This window comes from Silene latifolia, chromosome Y, assembly GCF_048544455.1.
Source record: "Silene latifolia isolate original U9 population chromosome Y, ASM4854445v1, whole genome shotgun sequence".
Lineage (NCBI taxonomy): Eukaryota > Viridiplantae > Streptophyta > Magnoliopsida > Caryophyllales > Caryophyllaceae > Silene > Silene latifolia.
Genome location: NC_133538.1, coordinates 254,747,182 through 254,764,940, shown reverse-complemented (window position 1 = coordinate 254,764,940; position 17,759 = coordinate 254,747,182). Strand labels below are relative to the sequence as shown.

Genomic DNA, 17,759 nt, shown 5'->3' with positions numbered 1-17,759 from the left:
ATGCATATTAGAAGTTCAATTTGATTATGCCTTCCGCTTGAATGCTCCACGAACAATATAGTTGTTGCTTCGCTGATAGTTTTAACATAAGAGTAACTGTGATTTACTCCCTCTCATCCACTCAAAAGGTAACACGGACCCACTTTTTGTGAGAGGAAAAGTGGATCCATGTTACCTTTGGAGTGGATGGGAGGGAGTAGTAATTATTCAATATTTGTTAATTGTCATTGGTTAATGAGTAAAAAGAAGACTTAATTTGGTGCCATGTAGGTTGTATAAAGTGCGCGTATTTATCGTATTTTGATGTGCGTTTGTTATATATGTATGCCAGATTATTGTACACCCCTACACCCCTAACAAGATTAGAACATATATTATACCGAATCTGGGCCAGGCGGGTCGGCCTCCTTTGGCCAAGTCCTATCTCATCCAGTCGAATTCGGGCTGGAGATGTATGAGCTCAAACCAACCAAGAAACATTGTTTTTTTTATTTTTGTTTTTGCACAGACTTTACGGGTCGGACTAAATTTTTCAGGCCCTAAACTAGCTTATGCAACAAATGAGCTATACGTGAGCTTCTTAGCGGAAGCTCCAAGTTAGTTTATTACTCCGTAGTTGTTTGCGTTAGATTTCGGAAATGCCTTATTAAGAGATAAAAGAGAAAAAATGATGAGGGATGATGTATATATGTTGCATTATGAAAAACAGTAAAAGAAAAAAACATGTATAGTTTTTTTCTTATAATGGTGGTATTTATTAAGAATGTGAGTATAAAATTAATTTTTTTTTTGGGAAAGTATCTAGAAATTGTATACATCTTACTAGACCATACACAGTTATTGAAGTACCAATTTGAGTTGTAGGATGATAGTTATGGACTCTTATTGACAATATACTCTGTAATTATAATGATTATCAGGATGATAGTTATGGACTCTTATTGACAATATACCCGGCCAAAATCACTTCTATTAACAAATCTTAATCACATCAATAGGCCAATCAATCAATCAATATCAATCTATATTATTAAATAAAACTTTTTTCGAGCGATTACAGAGAGTCCAAGTTTTCCGAACAACTTTTGGGCATTATTAAATTATTAACGATTAAATTCCTATCATTACTACCAAACAGCTAACTTCAACGTAAATCTGGCTAACAAGTCCTATTTGAAGTAACCTATTGTAAATTAAAGAGTCTTCCAAGAATTGTAGTATTCTATGAAAACACATACTAACTATTAAGCAAACAATTCTATAACAACAAATTATAGGAAGGGATTAAATTAGATTAGCAGTATACTATCCGAACATGATTTTGAATAAAATATATAATATGGAGTAATTAATAATTAACTAATAATTAAAACAAGAGATAATATTTAATCTAAAAAGATAATTAAGTCAAAGTAGATTTGATCTTAAACACTTGCAAATTCCTATAGGAGAGTTGCTGATAGTCCACAAATTGTTGTGTAAGACCACTTTATCCATAAGACTAGCCCAATAACTAAAAGCCCAAATAAATTAGCTAATAAACTTGTAAAAAATTATTTTATTTTGATAACTTAAAATTTTGTATTGATAAATTGTATATTTAGATATGTTAGTTTTCATCATAAAATGTCGGGTTGTTAAAATAAAATTAAAATATAAATAAATTTAATTGTTTTGTCTTGGCTTCTAATCTATTGGGTTAGTCCTATGTTATAGGACGGTCCTATAGGTGAGTTATAAATAGTCCACAAATTGTTGTGTAAGACCACTTTATCCATAAGACTAGCCCAATAATTAAAAGCCCAAATAAATTAGCTAATAAACTTGTGAAAAATTATTTTCTTTTGATAACTTAAAATTTTATATTGATAAATTGTATATTTAGATATGTTAGTTTTCATCATAAAATGTCGGGTCGTTAAATTAACATTAAAATATAAATAAATTTAATTGTTTTGTCTTAGCTTCTCTTCTATTTGGTCAGTCATATGTTATAGGACGGTCCTATAGGAGAGTTGCTGTAAATAATCTATAATTATTTTAGTCTTTCTCATTCAATGTTCCTTAATTACACGTTTTTAGTTTTTTTTTGTGATGTTAGATATTATTATCACGTTGTTTGATTTTTTAGAGTTTTATAGGAGAATTTGTTATTGTTTGTTGTTTTAATTGTAAAACTTACTATAATAGTATAGTCTTATTATTAATTTTTTTGTTTTTTTTATCTTATCGTAAAATTGATCTTGATTTGTTTATTTTTCTTTTGCAACAGAATTATGTTGATTATGGAATAATTGGGTGTTTTCATGTTCTTTACCGTACACAAATAAAAGGTAACTACCAACAACCAATATTACTAGATCAATTTCTAGCTCCAGGTTCTCTTTGAAACTTAATGGAGCATCTTATGGTTTTTTTTAGGGTAAGAGCGGTATTAGACAAGGTGACCCACTCTCACCTTATTTGTTTGTTCTGAGTATGGAAATTCTCTCTCGACACCTGAGAGTGATTTGCAGGCAACCCTCTGTTTCTTACCATCCTAAGTGTTCTAAGATTGGCTTAACCCATTTAGTATTTGCGGATGACCTAATGATTTTCACTCGAGGAGATGTGCCCTCTGTCCAGGTTGTCTTAGACACTCTGAAGAAGTTTGCTGGATGGACTGGACTTCAAGCAAATACAAGTAAAACTGAAATATATTTTGGAGGGGTCAAGGATGATATCAGGTATCAGCTTCTGCAAACTACTGGGTTTTCTGAGGGAAAATTTCCCTTCAGATACCTGGGGTTGCCTTTGAATATAGCTAGGAACAGGGTTGACATGTATGGTGTTCTCATCACCAAAATTCAGGCTGCTATACAACACTGGTGTTCTAAAGTCTTTTGCCTAACAGTGTCATTAAGCTGATTAATAGGATTTGTAAGAACTTTTTCTGGGGCATTGAAGATAATAGAAGAAAGTTGGTTCTTAAAAGTTGGACTGATATTTGCTCCCCTAGAGAGGAAGGAGGATTTGGGATAAAGGAGCTCCTGTCATGGAATAGAGCCCTTCTCGCAAAAAGGATCTGGCTTTTGGACTTACCTCCTGTTGGAATTTGGAGTAGATGAACCAAGGCTTATAACCTAAAGTCTGATACCATATGGGATGCTACAACTAAGGACCAGTTCTTTGAGAGCATGAAAGGTATACTTGAAGTAAAGAATGACATGATCAAGGCCACTGGATCACCTCAAGCTGCTCAGGCTCTTTTACATAGCTGGTGTGTAGGGGGCAAATACCACATACAGTCAGCCTATCACTGGTTTAGACCTAAGTTTGACAAGTTGCCTCTCTTAAAAGCAGTCTATGGTAAAGCTGTTGAGCCTAGACATGCTCTCATAGCCTCTTTAGTTGTGCAGAAATGTTTAGCCACTGTGGATACACTCCAAGCAAGAGGCCTGATCATTGTCAACAGATGCATTCTTTGTGGGAATGCTAATGAGTCCCACACTCACCTATTTTTTAAGTGCCCTTATTCTCAGGCCCTTTGGCAAGGAATGTTGAAATGGATGAAGATCCCTGGCCGTAGCAATAGCTACATAGCTGAGCTGAAATGGTGTAAGGATAGAAGACATAGGAAGCATTGGAAGCACGCTTGGTATGTTTGCTGTCTAATAGGAGTTATATATGGAGTATGGGCTGAACAAAATCGCAGGCTTTTCCTCTGAGCATGAGACTTCAGTGGAGCAAGCTTTACTTAGCATCAAGTATACCATCAGTGTTTCGCTTTTGTATAGGTTTCCTACTCTCAAATGGGAGAATTAGGGATTGTCTTCATGCTTGGTTGGCCTTTTTGAAAAAGGCTTAAGTGGTTATTCTTTGTAAAGTCTTGTATTCTTTTCTTTCCCCTTTGAGGATGAATGAAAAGAATTATAACCTTTTGCAAAAAAAACTATTACTAGATGAAAATCTAATGATACGCTGAAGAAAATTATAATTTTATGGACTCCCTTCATTCTCAATATTTATTTAGGGTGCTACTTTTTGTCGCCCAGATTTTATTAATATCGCCCAAATTATGACGGGTTCACTATCCAATTTTAACCCTTTTTATTTCTATCTCCTGTCTTATTTACTATCTCCTAGCCTTAAGCTCAATTACATAACATAAACTTTGTAGTAACCCCTGCAATCGTCTTCTATACCTAATTACCAATTAGAACTACAAAAGTCATTAGAATAGTAAGTGTGTGTTTGGCCTGATTTTTAAAAGTGTTTTTGGCCTTAAAAAAAGTTTTTGGCCAAACATGTCATTATTTAAAAGCTAAAGCAAAGTTTCTCAAAAGCCAAAAAATCATCTTTTTGCCCATAAAAATAGAAACAACAATTTGCTACTTCTGTTTTTGAAAAACACTTTTAAAAAATTAAGCTAAAAAAACAAAAACTCATTTTCAACAAATTAAGTCAAACATGCTCTAAATTTTGTAGTGAGATTCTTACGATGTGGCTTGGATACTATTTACACGTTTTTTTTTTTTGAGGGGAAACCCGAAGGTTCTATTGAATTACCGATAAATCAAACAGTACAGCATTGTTCACAGACGGAGGTAGAGTCTCCGATCCAACAAAACTACTAGCTACTCTAGGAAAAGGATGAGCTAACTCATGAGCCACACAATTGTTTGCTCGACTAACAAAAGACCAAAGAATAGAACTAAAAGAATTGCAAAGAGCTAAAATATCAGCTATAACAAGCGAGAAAATACTTCTTCCCACAGCCTTCCGCTTCAGCGCATCAATGACAGGTAGGCAATCGCTTTCCAAGATAATCTTCGTATGGCCAAAACGTACCGCTTCCTTTACGCCTTCGAGAACAGCAGCCGCCTCAGAAACCCTTGGGTCCCAACTTTGCACCTTCACAATCGAGACACCTCATAAGACACATCCCCTCTCGTCCCGGCACACCAGCCCCATTCCCACGCCCTCCCCTTCCTTAACCCCGGCATCCACATTCACCTTCACATACTCCCTAGGCGGTGGTGTCCACCCCTTATCTCTTGTCCTCATCAATCGTCCACCATTACCCCCCGTTTTCGACCTCAAAAAACCTCCCCCTTTAATCTCGTCCATAACGTCACAAGTCCTCCGAATAACACTCTCAGGATTAACACAATTGTCTCCAAATATGACCTTATTTCGATGTTCCCATAAGGCCCAACATCCAACCATGAAAAGACCATGTTCACGCACCCCGAGCTCCCTCCAACTCGCCTCAATCCAGTCCCTCACTCCTCCACCACTCTCGGCAGTAGCAGCATCTAAGCCCAACTCCTCCCATAAACGTTGTGCAACCCGACAATCCTTGAAAATATGAAGACTCGACTCGAAAAAAGAATTACATAAAGAGCAAAGAGAATTCTCACCTCGTATTCGAGCTGCTATGTTTGCCCTCGTTGCCAATGCTTCGCTGCACAGCTGCCAAAAGAAAAGTTTCACACGAGGCCATACCGGAACGTTCCAAATCCTAGTCCAAAGCCACCTCTCCCTTCCCCAATCAGACGCACCCCCAACTCCAAAGCATCTCCATTAGCAGCTAGGAACCCATAGGCCGACTTGACTGTAAACACCCCATCCTTTTCCGCACACCAAGCCCATTCGTCCGGAGGTCTGTTCGGGCTAATCCGGATATTGCGAATCCTTTCCCGTTCAAATGGTAGAAACAAAGCTGCGAGAAGCCCCTCGTTCCAGCTCCCATTCCCATCCTCCAACAAATCCGCGACCCTGAGACCCTCATGCCCCGCAACCATAGGAGAGATGATCCGCCCCGACTGCGTATTTGGTATCCAAGCATCCTGCCACACTCGGGTAGTCAAGCCATCCCCAATCCGCCTTCTTAAACCTCCTCGTATCACATTTCTAGCTTCAATGATTCCCCGCCAAGTATAGCTCGGGTTATGCCCCAACGGAGCATCCATTAAGCCGCCATCCGGGAAGTATTTAGCACGTATCATACGGGCCCAGAGGCTCTCCGGTTCCGTTAATATTCTCCAAACTTGCTTTCCTAGGAGAGCCATATTAAACAAGTGAAAGTCTCGAAAACCCATGCCTCCCATACCCTTCGGTTGACATAGTTTCCGCCACGCGTGTAACACCCCCTCATACCAAGGTGCCTTACTAGGACCACCCTACCATGAAAGTGTGTTACCATCTCGGTTGCCCGAGGTTAGTACATATCAAAAGCGTCTGAACTGAGCACATTTATTAACGTACTGCAAGATATAGTTTACAACATCTCAAATCCAAATACTGATTTAACCAAAATACAACTCCAATGTCTGACAATAAAAGAAATCTGCTAAGACTCGGACGGTGATGCTATGACTGGTGATGACAATACTCCCATGACTGTCCCCAAGCTCACACTAGCAATTCCTGTCAAGCCTGCTCACCATCCCCGAATGGTTCACCGCAGATTCCACAAACAACAACGGGGTCAGTATTACTCAAACATTATAAAACATACCAACAAGTAATGAACTGATCATCTTCCAATTCCAATCTCTATTATCACACTGTAACCGACTACACACCAAAGTGTGTAGCCCTGCCAGATTACCCATCGCAACAGGTAATCCTCGCCACCAGTGGGTGACCGCAGCCGATCCCACCTAGTCCAGCTCCTCAATGAGCGACAACCATCCCTGTCCCTTAATGTGCACATCCCCTCCCGTAGCGGGTTCCACGGAGGGCGAACTAGGGTGTGAAGCCACTACCGCAAGTGACTCCACCACAATCACAATCACACGACATCACACGACATCACAACCGTCTCAATACCCTCACACCAACATCGTCACAACAATATCCATACTCCGATGATCAACAGATAACAATAATCACAACAAGCATGTCTTACAAAGAGCAGTAAACTGAGTAGGGAAACCCTACCTTAGCAATCAACAGTAGAACGCAACACGGACAATCAGAAAGGCTCCTCTACGAAGTCTTCTCCTATACAATAATCATATAACACAATTACACAATGCACAATCCCCCATATTCCCAACTCCATATAGGTATACAGTAACCCCAAAGAATACAAATAACATAAAGATAGAACTTACCAATAGTAGAATGAGGGATTATACGCAAGAACTCCGACGATTACACACACAACAATGCTATGGAATGATTAGGAAGTGCTTAGGGAGATATTAGGGTGATCGTAGAAATGATGAAGTTTGAAAATGCTCTTTTAGAAACTGACGCGGGATATAAAATACCCTAAACATTCCCTAATCAAACCGTCGAAATAATACTTCGCCAGACCGGATACTTGGTCGAGTAAGTGTATACTCGGTCGAGTATCCACTATACTCGGCCGAGTATTCCTCGGCAGAACCGAAACAATCTATACCAACAACACTACTCGGCCGAGTAGGCTCTAGTCGGTCGAGTAGTCACCTAAGAAAATCCGTAGTATTACAGTCTTCCCCCCTTAAAAAGAAGTTCGTCCCGAAGTTCACACCCCATTCTAAACCAGGCACAACACAACGCAACAAGACTATACTAACCACATATATCAACACCAAATAACTACACAAGTCACCACAAAAATTCACTAACCCGACTCAAAACAAAACAGCAAAACAAGACAAAACACAACCGCGACCATCTCCTACTCCTACCCCCCCTAAAAAGACAACGGTTACGTCCCCGTAACCAAACATACCTGGTCAAAAAGGTTAGGAAAACGTTATCGCATAGCTTCCTCGGGTTCCCATGTGGCTTCCTCCACATTATGATTAGACCAAAGAACCTTGAGTAAGACCGTCTCACCATTCCGTGTTTTACAAACCTTGCGATCAAGAATCTCCTTAGGAATCTCGGCGTAGGACAAGGATTCATCAAGCTCGATGTTCTCCATATCAAGGATATGCGATGGATCGCTCACATACTTCCGAAGTTGAGATAGATGAAAAACATTGTGTATCCTATCCAAAGCTGGTGGTAACGGTAACCTGTAAGCTACCTCGCCAACACGGTCTAAAATCTCATAAGGGCCTATAAACTTTTGGCTTAGCTTACCCTTTTTCCCAAATCTCATAACACCTCGTATAGGTGACACTTTCAAAAGGACCTTGTCACCTACCGCAAACTCAATGTCCCTGCGGTGTAAGTCGGCATAGCTCTTCTGACGATCTTGAGCTGCTCTCATCTTTTGCCGAATTAACTGGACTTGCTCAACCATATCTTGTACCACCCGTGGCCCCAAAACCACTTTGTCTCGAACTATCATCCCAACAAACGGACTTGGCATTTCCGGCCATACAAAGCTTCAAAAGGTGCCATCCCGATGCTTGTATGATAACTGTTATTGTATGAAAACTCGATCAGATCAAGCCTATCTTCCCAACTGCCCCCAAACTCCATAACACATGCCCTCAACATGTCCTCTAAGGTCTTGATGGTCCATTCTGTCTGACCATCGGTTGCTGGATGAAAAGCTGTACTCATCTTCAAAGTAGTACCCATCAACTCTTACAGTTCTTGCCAAAACTTGGATATGAACCTCGCATCACGATCAGAAACGATATCTTTAGGTATACCATGTAACCGAACCACATGCCTCCTGTAACCCAATGCTAGTTGCATCTTAGACCAAGTATCTTTCATGGGAACGAAATGGGCTGACTTGGTTAACCGATCAACAATAACACGAATCATGTTGTTACCCTGCTGTGACCAAGGCAACCCCACAATGAAATCCATAGAGATCGACTCCCATTTCCACTCAGGTACTTCCAAAGACTGTATCTTACCTTGTGGTCTCCTTTGCTCACCCTTGACCCTTTGACAAGTCAAACATCTGGCCACAAACTCAGCTACATCTCTCTTCATGTTTGGCCACCAGAAGGTCTTCTTAAGATCCTTGTAAAGCTTATCACCACCCGGGTGAACTGAATAAGGAGTACAATGAGCCTCCGTCAAGATCACTCTCCGCAACTCTGCGTCCTCAGGAACACACCATCTCCCATCAAAACGAACACTCCCATCTGTATGGATAGAAAACCTGGAAACCGTTCCACACTCTACCCTTGACTTCCACTCCTGAATCTTAGGATAAAGCTCTTGCTTACTCTTGATGTTCTCATACAACTCTGGCTCGATCGTCAAGTCCCCGATGGTATCCCCTTCTCGAATCATAAAGATCCCCAACCTAGACATCTCATCCCTCAGCTTTAGACAAGACATGGCGGTACATAGCGAATGAACACTCTTCCTACTCAAAGCATCTGCAACAACGTTAGCCTTACCCTCGTGATAGATGATCTCCATATCGTAATCCCCGATCAGCTCCATCCACCGTCTCTGTCGCATGTTAAGCTCTTTCTGGTTGTAGATATACTTTAGACTCTTATGATCAGAGAACACCTGAAAAGTTGCTCCATAAAGGTAGTGCCTTCAAATCTTAAGAGCGAATACAATCGCACCCACTCCGGATCATGAGTAGGGTAGTTCTCCTCATATTGCTTCACCGCCTCAAGCATAAGCTATGACTTTCCCTTCCTGCATCAAAACACAACCAAGACCGTTCTTTGAAGCATCCGTATATACCTCAAAGTTCTCACAACCCTCTGGCAAGGCTAGGATAGGAGCTGTGGTCAAGCGTTCCTTTAAGGTCTGAAACGCCGTCTCACAACTCTCATCCCAAACAAACCTGACTTCCTTCCTCATTAAAGATGTCATAGGCCGCGATATGGTAGAGAAATCTTTCACAAATCTCCTCGTAGTAGCTTGGCAAGGCCTAAGAAACTCCGAATCTCAACAACATTCTTCGGCGATTCCCACTTGGTTACGGCCTCAATCTTACTAGGATCCACAAATACTCCTTCTTAGATATCACATGGCCTAGGAAAGCCACTTCTTCTAACCGAACTCGCACTTAGATAGCTTGGCATAAAGTCGATTTTCTCTTAAGGTCTGCAAGACTACCCTCAAGTGCTCCTCATGCTCTTCCTTAGTCTTAGAATAGACTAAGATATCGTCGATGAAAACAACCACAAACCTATCCAAGAACGTAAAGATCCGGTTCATCAAATCCATGAAAGTCATTGGTGCATTGGTCAACCCAAACGGCATCACTACATACTCGTAGTGACCATATCGAGACCGGAACGCTGTCTTAGGAATATCCTCATCTGCTATCCTTAATCGGTGATAACCCGACTCGGATCAATCTTGGAGAACACCCCTGCTCCACTTAGCTGATCAAACAAGTCATCAATCCTAGGCAACGGATACTTTTTCTTCACTGTAACACCCTTGGGACCCTTTAAGGACACACTCATTTGCCGACAATCTATCCTGACATCATACCTACCTAGCCAATCCATCCCGACAATCACCTCGAACCCATCCATAGGAAACTCTAACAGGTCTACTGGTAAATCTACCCTCCAACTACCATGGATACCCCTTATACAAACTTGAGACACGACACGAGACTCCCCAAAGGTATGAATACATCATCTTTTACAACTTCAAACTTCCCCAAACCCATAGACACAACATGACTCTTAGACACAAAAGAATGTGTAGCCCCGGAATCAAACAAAATAAAGGACGGTACATTATGAACAAGAAAGGTACCGGGAACTACATGAGCATCATCCTGTGCTTCCTGCTTGTCCATCATGAAAAGCTTTCCACTATTTTTCTGTCCTCCACCCTGAACTGAAGCATTCGAGGTACTTAGCTTGGCTGCCAAATCCTGAGTGGTTCTGTTGTTCTGGCGCTGATAAGATCCACCACCACCGCGGTTGTAACCGCCCTTTTGCCCTGTCCACCTCTATTGCCCCATGAACCTCCCGGTTGCGATTTACTAGCAAACCGTGAGTCGGCCCCGAGAAAAATTCCCGACCAGAGCTCTGAACTAGTGCCGGGCTTGTAGCTCGTGCATTCCCGTCTTTTGTGGCCTATCCCACCACAGTTGAAGCATGTAAGGTTAGAGTTGTCACTCACACTCCGACCTCCATTCTTTCCCCAGCCACGAGATCCTCCCGAAAAACCAGCTGCCCCAGAAAAAGCCTTAGCATGGCTGAAGTTCCCTTTCTTGTTGGCCGACTGACTATTGTTTCCACCATCAGCCTTCCTCTTTTCAACAGCAGTCCTCTCATCGATCTCTCTTGAGAGATCTACCTTTCTCTCAGCTTGACCCGCTCTCAGGTACACTTCTTTGAGGTCAGTAGCAACCCCAGCTGCATACGACTCACGATCTTAGCAGATAAACCTCTCTCAAAACGGAGAGCCAAACCTCTCTGTCCTAGCTGCATGTCCTCAACATAACGAGATAGCTCCAAGAACCGATGATAGTAATCAGTGACCGTCATCTCCTCAGTCATGGTGAAGGAATCAAAGTCGGATCTCATCTTGTGTCGGATATGCTCCGGCACAAACTGCTCTCTCATAGCACTCCTCAACCCAGACCACGGAATAACTCCTTCCGCCTGGTAAAAAGCTCTAGCATCTTCCTTGACGTTTTGCCACCAAACTGCAGCTTCACCACTCAGGTAGTATACTACCTGCTCAACGATCATGTCTTCGGGACACTTAACCATTTCCATGAGAGCTTCAATCTCACGGTGCCACTTTTCGAGTAGCTTTGGTTCACCTACCCCATCATATGTGGGAGGGTTGAAGCGAGCAATGATGATGCTGAGCTGAGTAGCATCCATCGACTTCTCGTTCCCCTTTACCACATTCTTGAGAGCTTCAAGGAGAGCCTCTTGTTGCTCAATCATGCGAGCAACCTCATTAAGAGTCATCTCAGAAGCTTGGATCTGCGCGGAAGTTCTTTTGGGCGGCATTTTGAGCTGATAAGAAACAAGGAAACGTAAGCACAAAAGACTACGGCTCAAAACGTAACAACCTTCCGCCAAAGGAACACTCGGCCGAGTATACTACCATACTCGGTCGAGTATCCCCCCAGATACTCGGTCGAGTATCGACTCCAGAAGCAAACGTCAAAAATCCAGAAACAACACTCGGTCGAGTAAAACAACACTCGGCCGAGTAGACACTACTCGGTCGAGTATACTTATTTACTCGGTTGAGTTGTCATATACAGTAGCGATTGCTACTTACAATCAAACAACACTCGGTCGAGTGCTTGGTTACTCGGCCGAGTACCCCATACTGGTCCGAGTACCGCCCGCTCGGCCGAGTCTCACTATAGACGGGTATACAGTATAAGGTTTTCTATCATGCTCACTATTCCTGCAGCAAACACATCGTATCAAGAACTTTAATGCCACGTTATAATCATACAGCATACAATTCAAATATCAAGAACTTTAATGCCACGTTATAATCGTATCAGCATACAATTCATGCATATGCTAAATCCAACATGACAGACATTCACAAACCCGTCACATCCACCATTTCTCCCATCACCACACTTACAAATTTCAACTATTACCAACATGCATCTTCACATACATGTACATACAAAACCTAACTCTCATCACACTTCCCCATGTTACCGGTTCGAGTTAGTGAGGGCCAATTTGCGACTCCGGGACGTCTCCCGAGTCTTTGCGGTAGCTCCAAACAACTCTCCCCGGGTTCATTTTATTTAGAATCCCTAGGTTCATTAAATTCATTTGTTTAGGTGCCGGAATCTTCGGCTCTGATACCACTTTGTAACACCCCCTCATACCAAGTGTGGATAGCGGGCCGCCCACGGGGGCGCTTGGTGAGAAACGAAACAAGCGTTTGCATTTTGTATGGAGTCGCCACCAATTTTTATGGGAAATTGGAAACGTTCGAATACCTCGTGTCATGTCAAGACACAAAGTAGTGACATGAACACTAAGCAATCGTTACCCTTAGCATTCTATGTCTAGAATGACTCTCGTGGATGCCAATGTACACGGGTGCTCACGGAGATCTGGAGTAAGGGGTGAGGGTACGTATTAGAAAGCTCTTTTGATCGAACACCTAATCCCGCCCGCCTCGATAGCGGCCTCTACTAATGATTAGGGAAGTTATTCGTACTTGATATATCGTCGGCTATATGCATGCAATGCAACATCCAAGTTTTAATCCTAGCATGTGAGAATTTAACTAAGTCGGTTGACACGTAATTAGCAAACAATTGGGTCGAAGTGGGATTTAATGCTCATTACATGTGAAAACATACAAATGATAAAAGAAATACAATAACTATAAATTACAATAATGAAAATTACATTAATTACATTGGGATAGGTGATTTATGTCGAAAATACCTTTAAAACGGATAATTTGAGAAAAAGGAATAAAGGAATGAAATAAACTAACGAACAGGAATTAGCGTGATAATACGGATAATAGTTAGTTAATACATAAACTAAGCAAACTATGTCAAGCGGTAAACGGAGTTGAGACGAACTCGGCCAGAACAAAGCGCAGCAGAGTGCGTCCTTTGAATAGGCGCAGACAGACGTCTGTTCCTGCTCCTTGGCTCGCCTCGGCCGTAAGCCGTATTTGCAAGCCGTTAATGTCGATTGGTGATTTTAATGATTAATTATGATGTTTGACTCGGATGAAAGTGATTAATAGTAGGGCAGAGTACGGATCGGATATTTGATCCAAAGTGTTAGTTCGGATCGGATATCCATATTAAAAATCCTGAAGTTAGATATCCAATATCCAAACCAAATATTTCGGATATCCAATGTTCGGGTATCCAAAACAATCGGATCGGATGCGGATATCCATCGGATATCCATACTTTAGAATTTACTTTAAAATTAAGTTTGAAACACGATTATATTCATAGTCTTACATGATGATTTTTTTAGTATTCTTATTCCAATGTTCTCGACATAAAATTTAAGTACTACCTAGATATTTCTCTAATATTTTAAACATTAATTAAGTTGTTGTATCAAATAAAATTTTATTTTCTCGAAATTATACTAGAAAATTATAGTTTCGGATCGGATCGGATATCCAAATGTTTTAATTCAAATATCCATATCCAAACCAAAACCAAAGATTTCGGATCAGATATCCAAACCAAACTTAGCTTTCGGATCAGATATCCAAACATTCGGATCAGATTCGGATCGGATATCGGATCAATTTGGATAATCGGATTTTTTGCTCTGCCCTAATTAATAGGTTATTTAACATATGAATGGGTCATGAAAACAGTAAAACATGGATGAGACGGGATTAAACGAATTAATACATGATGGAATAATGACAGAAGTGAAAAATATTAACAAGCTAAACAAATTAAATCAATTAAGTAAGTTAGATAAGATGGATTAATGACGAATATGCGACGAATATGACAAAAGACGGATGAAACTATATCAAGGACGAATTCCAGAAACCCAATATGAACGAATTGAATCTCTACAACCCGGAATTGAATTATAATGACGAAAACCCGCAAATATAAATTATAAGGGATTTAAGTCGGATTTATGACAAATTAAACATGGGAATGACGGTGAATAATATACACATGTGATTTATATGTTATCATGACGAAGAATTAACAAGCGAACAAGCAAAAGAAGGATTTTGAACACGAATTACAGAGGACAAACGAAGAAGAAAGGAAGCAGGAACTGCGGCAGCCTCACGAAGAGGCGCAGCGGAATCTGCGCTCCTTCAAGAGGCGCGATTCTTGCTGCGTCCTTTCTCGACGGTTATTTACTGAAAATCCGCAAAACAGGTTTTAACAAAGGGTTTTAGAAATCGGTTTTAATGGTATTTTCGACATAAACCTTACAATGGATGATACGAAAAGTAAAATACAATAAATAAATAAGGATTATACACCCTCAGACTTACATGTTGACGAAACGAGAAGGACTAAGATATCGATTAGTGATGCTCGACGCGAATGCAAAGAAAGTGCCCTCGTAAGAGGAAAACGATTGATTAATTAAGTTGATTGAGTGTAGTTGGTCAAATTGGTCGGTCATGCAACGGAGAGGCTGGTACCCGGAAAGATCCGAGCTTACGTGGTCGAAAGTTCAAGCACGTAGGCGCCAATAAGTAAAAACAAAGTCTAGAATGCAAAGGGAGAAGAGAAGGGCGGAGACTCGCGTGAGAAATATGAGGAGCGAAGGCTCCTATTTATACTAATCACGCGACGGAATTATGGTAAGACTAAGATACGGAAGGAATGATCCGGAAATAACCGACTTAGGTTAAAACACGGAAACTTGGACAAAAAGAAAGCCCTGGGAAAAGGCGCAGCAGATGCTGCGTCCCTTGGAAGAGGCGCAGCACTTGCTGCGTCCTTTCCCGGGTAGGTTCCTCTGCGCGTAGAAAACGCGTTTGACAGCCTGTCGTATTTTAGGCATAACTTTCTCTACAAGACTCGGATTTAGGTGATTTCGGTGGCGTTGGAAAGCTAAGAAAGAGATCTAGAACTTTATGTGAAATAGGCCTGACCCAAAAAAGTCGTTATCACCTCGTAAAACGGGCCTAAAGGCCGGGTTATCATTTTAACTAAATGAAATGCACATTTTGTAATGTAAACTTTAAGTTTAGCCTAATGAAGTGACATGGGACTCAAAATGAGACATAATCTCAACATTTTATGACATCCTAACCTTAGGTAGACAAGCACATTTCTTTGACTCGGGATTTGACGGTTTTAGGAAATGAAGACGGTTTTTGACCCGGACTCCAAATGTACTCTAATTACTGCCAAAACGACCGTATCGGCACGTAGATGACAACTAAGAGGTAGACATTAGTGTTTGAGCAATCACTTGACGATAATCTTACGAATTGTCACAAATCGTTCCGCGTACCAAACATGCGGCCCAATCATCACCGGGTGGTTTGCGGGAGGTGCAGAAACGAGGTGTCTACAGAGCCCCCACTTTGACTGAGGCTTGGACAAGGCGAAAGTCAAAGTATAGCCCACAGGTCAATCGAAGATTACAACCTGACGACTATGGCGACGCGAGGCGGCTCAAGGGGTCTGAGCCAAGGACCTGTCGTCGGGAACATTTTAGAGTCTGTCGACTATCGGGGAGGGTCATTTAAAGTCCATTAGACTACGTAAGGAAGCTACTTGACCATAAGAAGAAACCATACCCGAGATACCCCAGGTGAAACGGATCAAGACGCTTCGGCAAAATTCTTTGGTCTGAAGATAACTTGGTGTCTGAAGGCATTAGGGGTCACAGGGATTCTGAAGAAACTTCTTAATACTTCTGAAGGCTAACTCTGAAGGCTATCTCTCACTGAAGGACAACTCTCTCTAAAGGGAAGGTTGAAGGATAATTCTCTCTAATGGGAAGGCTGAAAGGAGACTTAACTGAAAAGGGGTTATTTGAAGGTTACTGAAAGGATCAACATATGAAGGATTATCTTGAAGGGATAAGGTGAAGGAAGGATTATCCTGAAGGTTATCTAAAGGCTATCTGAAGGGTATCTTAAGGTTATCTGAAGGTGTCTGAAGAAATAAAGGATTACCTGAAGGGAGGAAGGCTCAAGGAAGGATTATCCCAACGGTTATCTAAAGGTTATCCGAAGGGTATCTGAAGGTTATCTGAATATACGAAGGTTATCTGAAGGGTTGTCTGAAAGATTAAGGCAAGTTTCTGAAAGATATGAAGGTTTATCCTGAAAAGGGTTACCTGAAAGGATTAAAGGATTATCCTAAGGGTTTAAGGATCGCCTGGGGGTATCTGCCTATCTCTGTCCTCAAGCAAACTCTCGTTGGGTGAATAAATCTGGGGAATCTGCATGTTTCGAAAGGGAATGTCTGTCCGTGTACTCGCGTTGGGGGAACAGAATAGAGGTGTGTCGAAACACCTGTCAAAGAGTATTCGCTCGTTGTGGCAAGCGAGGTCTTGATAAAGTACTGCTTATGATACTTACCTGCATGGTTAGTAGCCACACAAGAATGCAATCTAATATATGCGCGTAAGCAATTATCACAAGGAAACACATAGGTTTTGCAAAAGTCGTCTCTTTATAAACGTTGTTTAAAACTTGTTCAAAGAAGTTCATCGTTTGTAATGCGTTATGCATATTCAATGGGCTCTAGACACGTGACTGACGCGGCGTAGACGTTATACGGACATGACGCAAAATGTAGACTTAGGTTTGACTGACGCGACATTAACTTAGATTTGACGCGACACATGGATGACTTTGACAAACGTTGTTTAAGTATGCGCAACCCCTAGCCAAGTGTGGGTGACAATGCGTATCAGTTCCAAAGGTATAAGAATTGCAAGAATGATGAAGGCATATAAAGGCAAGGCATGAGCCATGGATCGTTTGTCTACTAGGACTTCTTTTGCTGCCGCTTGCTGTAAAAGAGATCCTTCTGAGGCACGATAAACTGGAGAATTGATCTAAGACCTTTGTCATTGTCTGGACCGAGTACTAGCTAGACTTAGAGGAATAAAGGAAGGGTGGCACCTTGGAAGAGAAGCCCCCAGGATGAGAAGATGACTCTGGACTTTGGTAAAAAGAGGCTGGGCGACAATAAGGAGCCCCCAGTATAGAGGTGTTGTTTGTGGAAGGGATGTTAATTGAGGTTGGAAGGTTGAAAATTGGGATGGTTGATAATTGAGATTGAAAGTTGGAAGTGGGGATGGTTGTGTCCTTGAGGACTGCCTACGTATTCACGTGAAGTGAAATCAAACCAGATCGTAGTTCAGGGGTTTGGTTAATTTTATTTGGGTGTTGTGGTTGTATCCTTCTTGGGTAAGAAAGGACTGTCTACGTATCCACCTGAAAAG

General features: G+C 41.4%; 2 protein-coding genes across 2 annotated transcripts; both read left to right on the top strand.

Moving 5' to 3' along the window:
* Nucleotides 1–2,478: 2,478 nt before the first annotated feature.
* Nucleotides 2,479–3,107, top strand: LOC141630480 (uncharacterized). The gene is made up of 2 exons (XM_074443292.1): nt 2,479–2,867; nt 2,915–3,107. The coding sequence occupies exons 1-2, from the start codon at nt 2,479–2,481 to the stop codon at nt 3,105–3,107; spliced, it is 582 nt and encodes a 193-aa protein (XP_074299393.1).
* A 69-nt stretch (nt 3,108–3,176) lies between these two features.
* LOC141630479 (uncharacterized) lies at nt 3,177–3,707 on the top strand. Its single transcript, XM_074443291.1, has one exon. It carries the CDS (start codon nt 3,177–3,179, stop codon nt 3,705–3,707), a length of 531 nt encoding a protein of 176 aa, XP_074299392.1.
* Nucleotides 3,708–17,759: the final 14,052 nt, after the last annotated feature.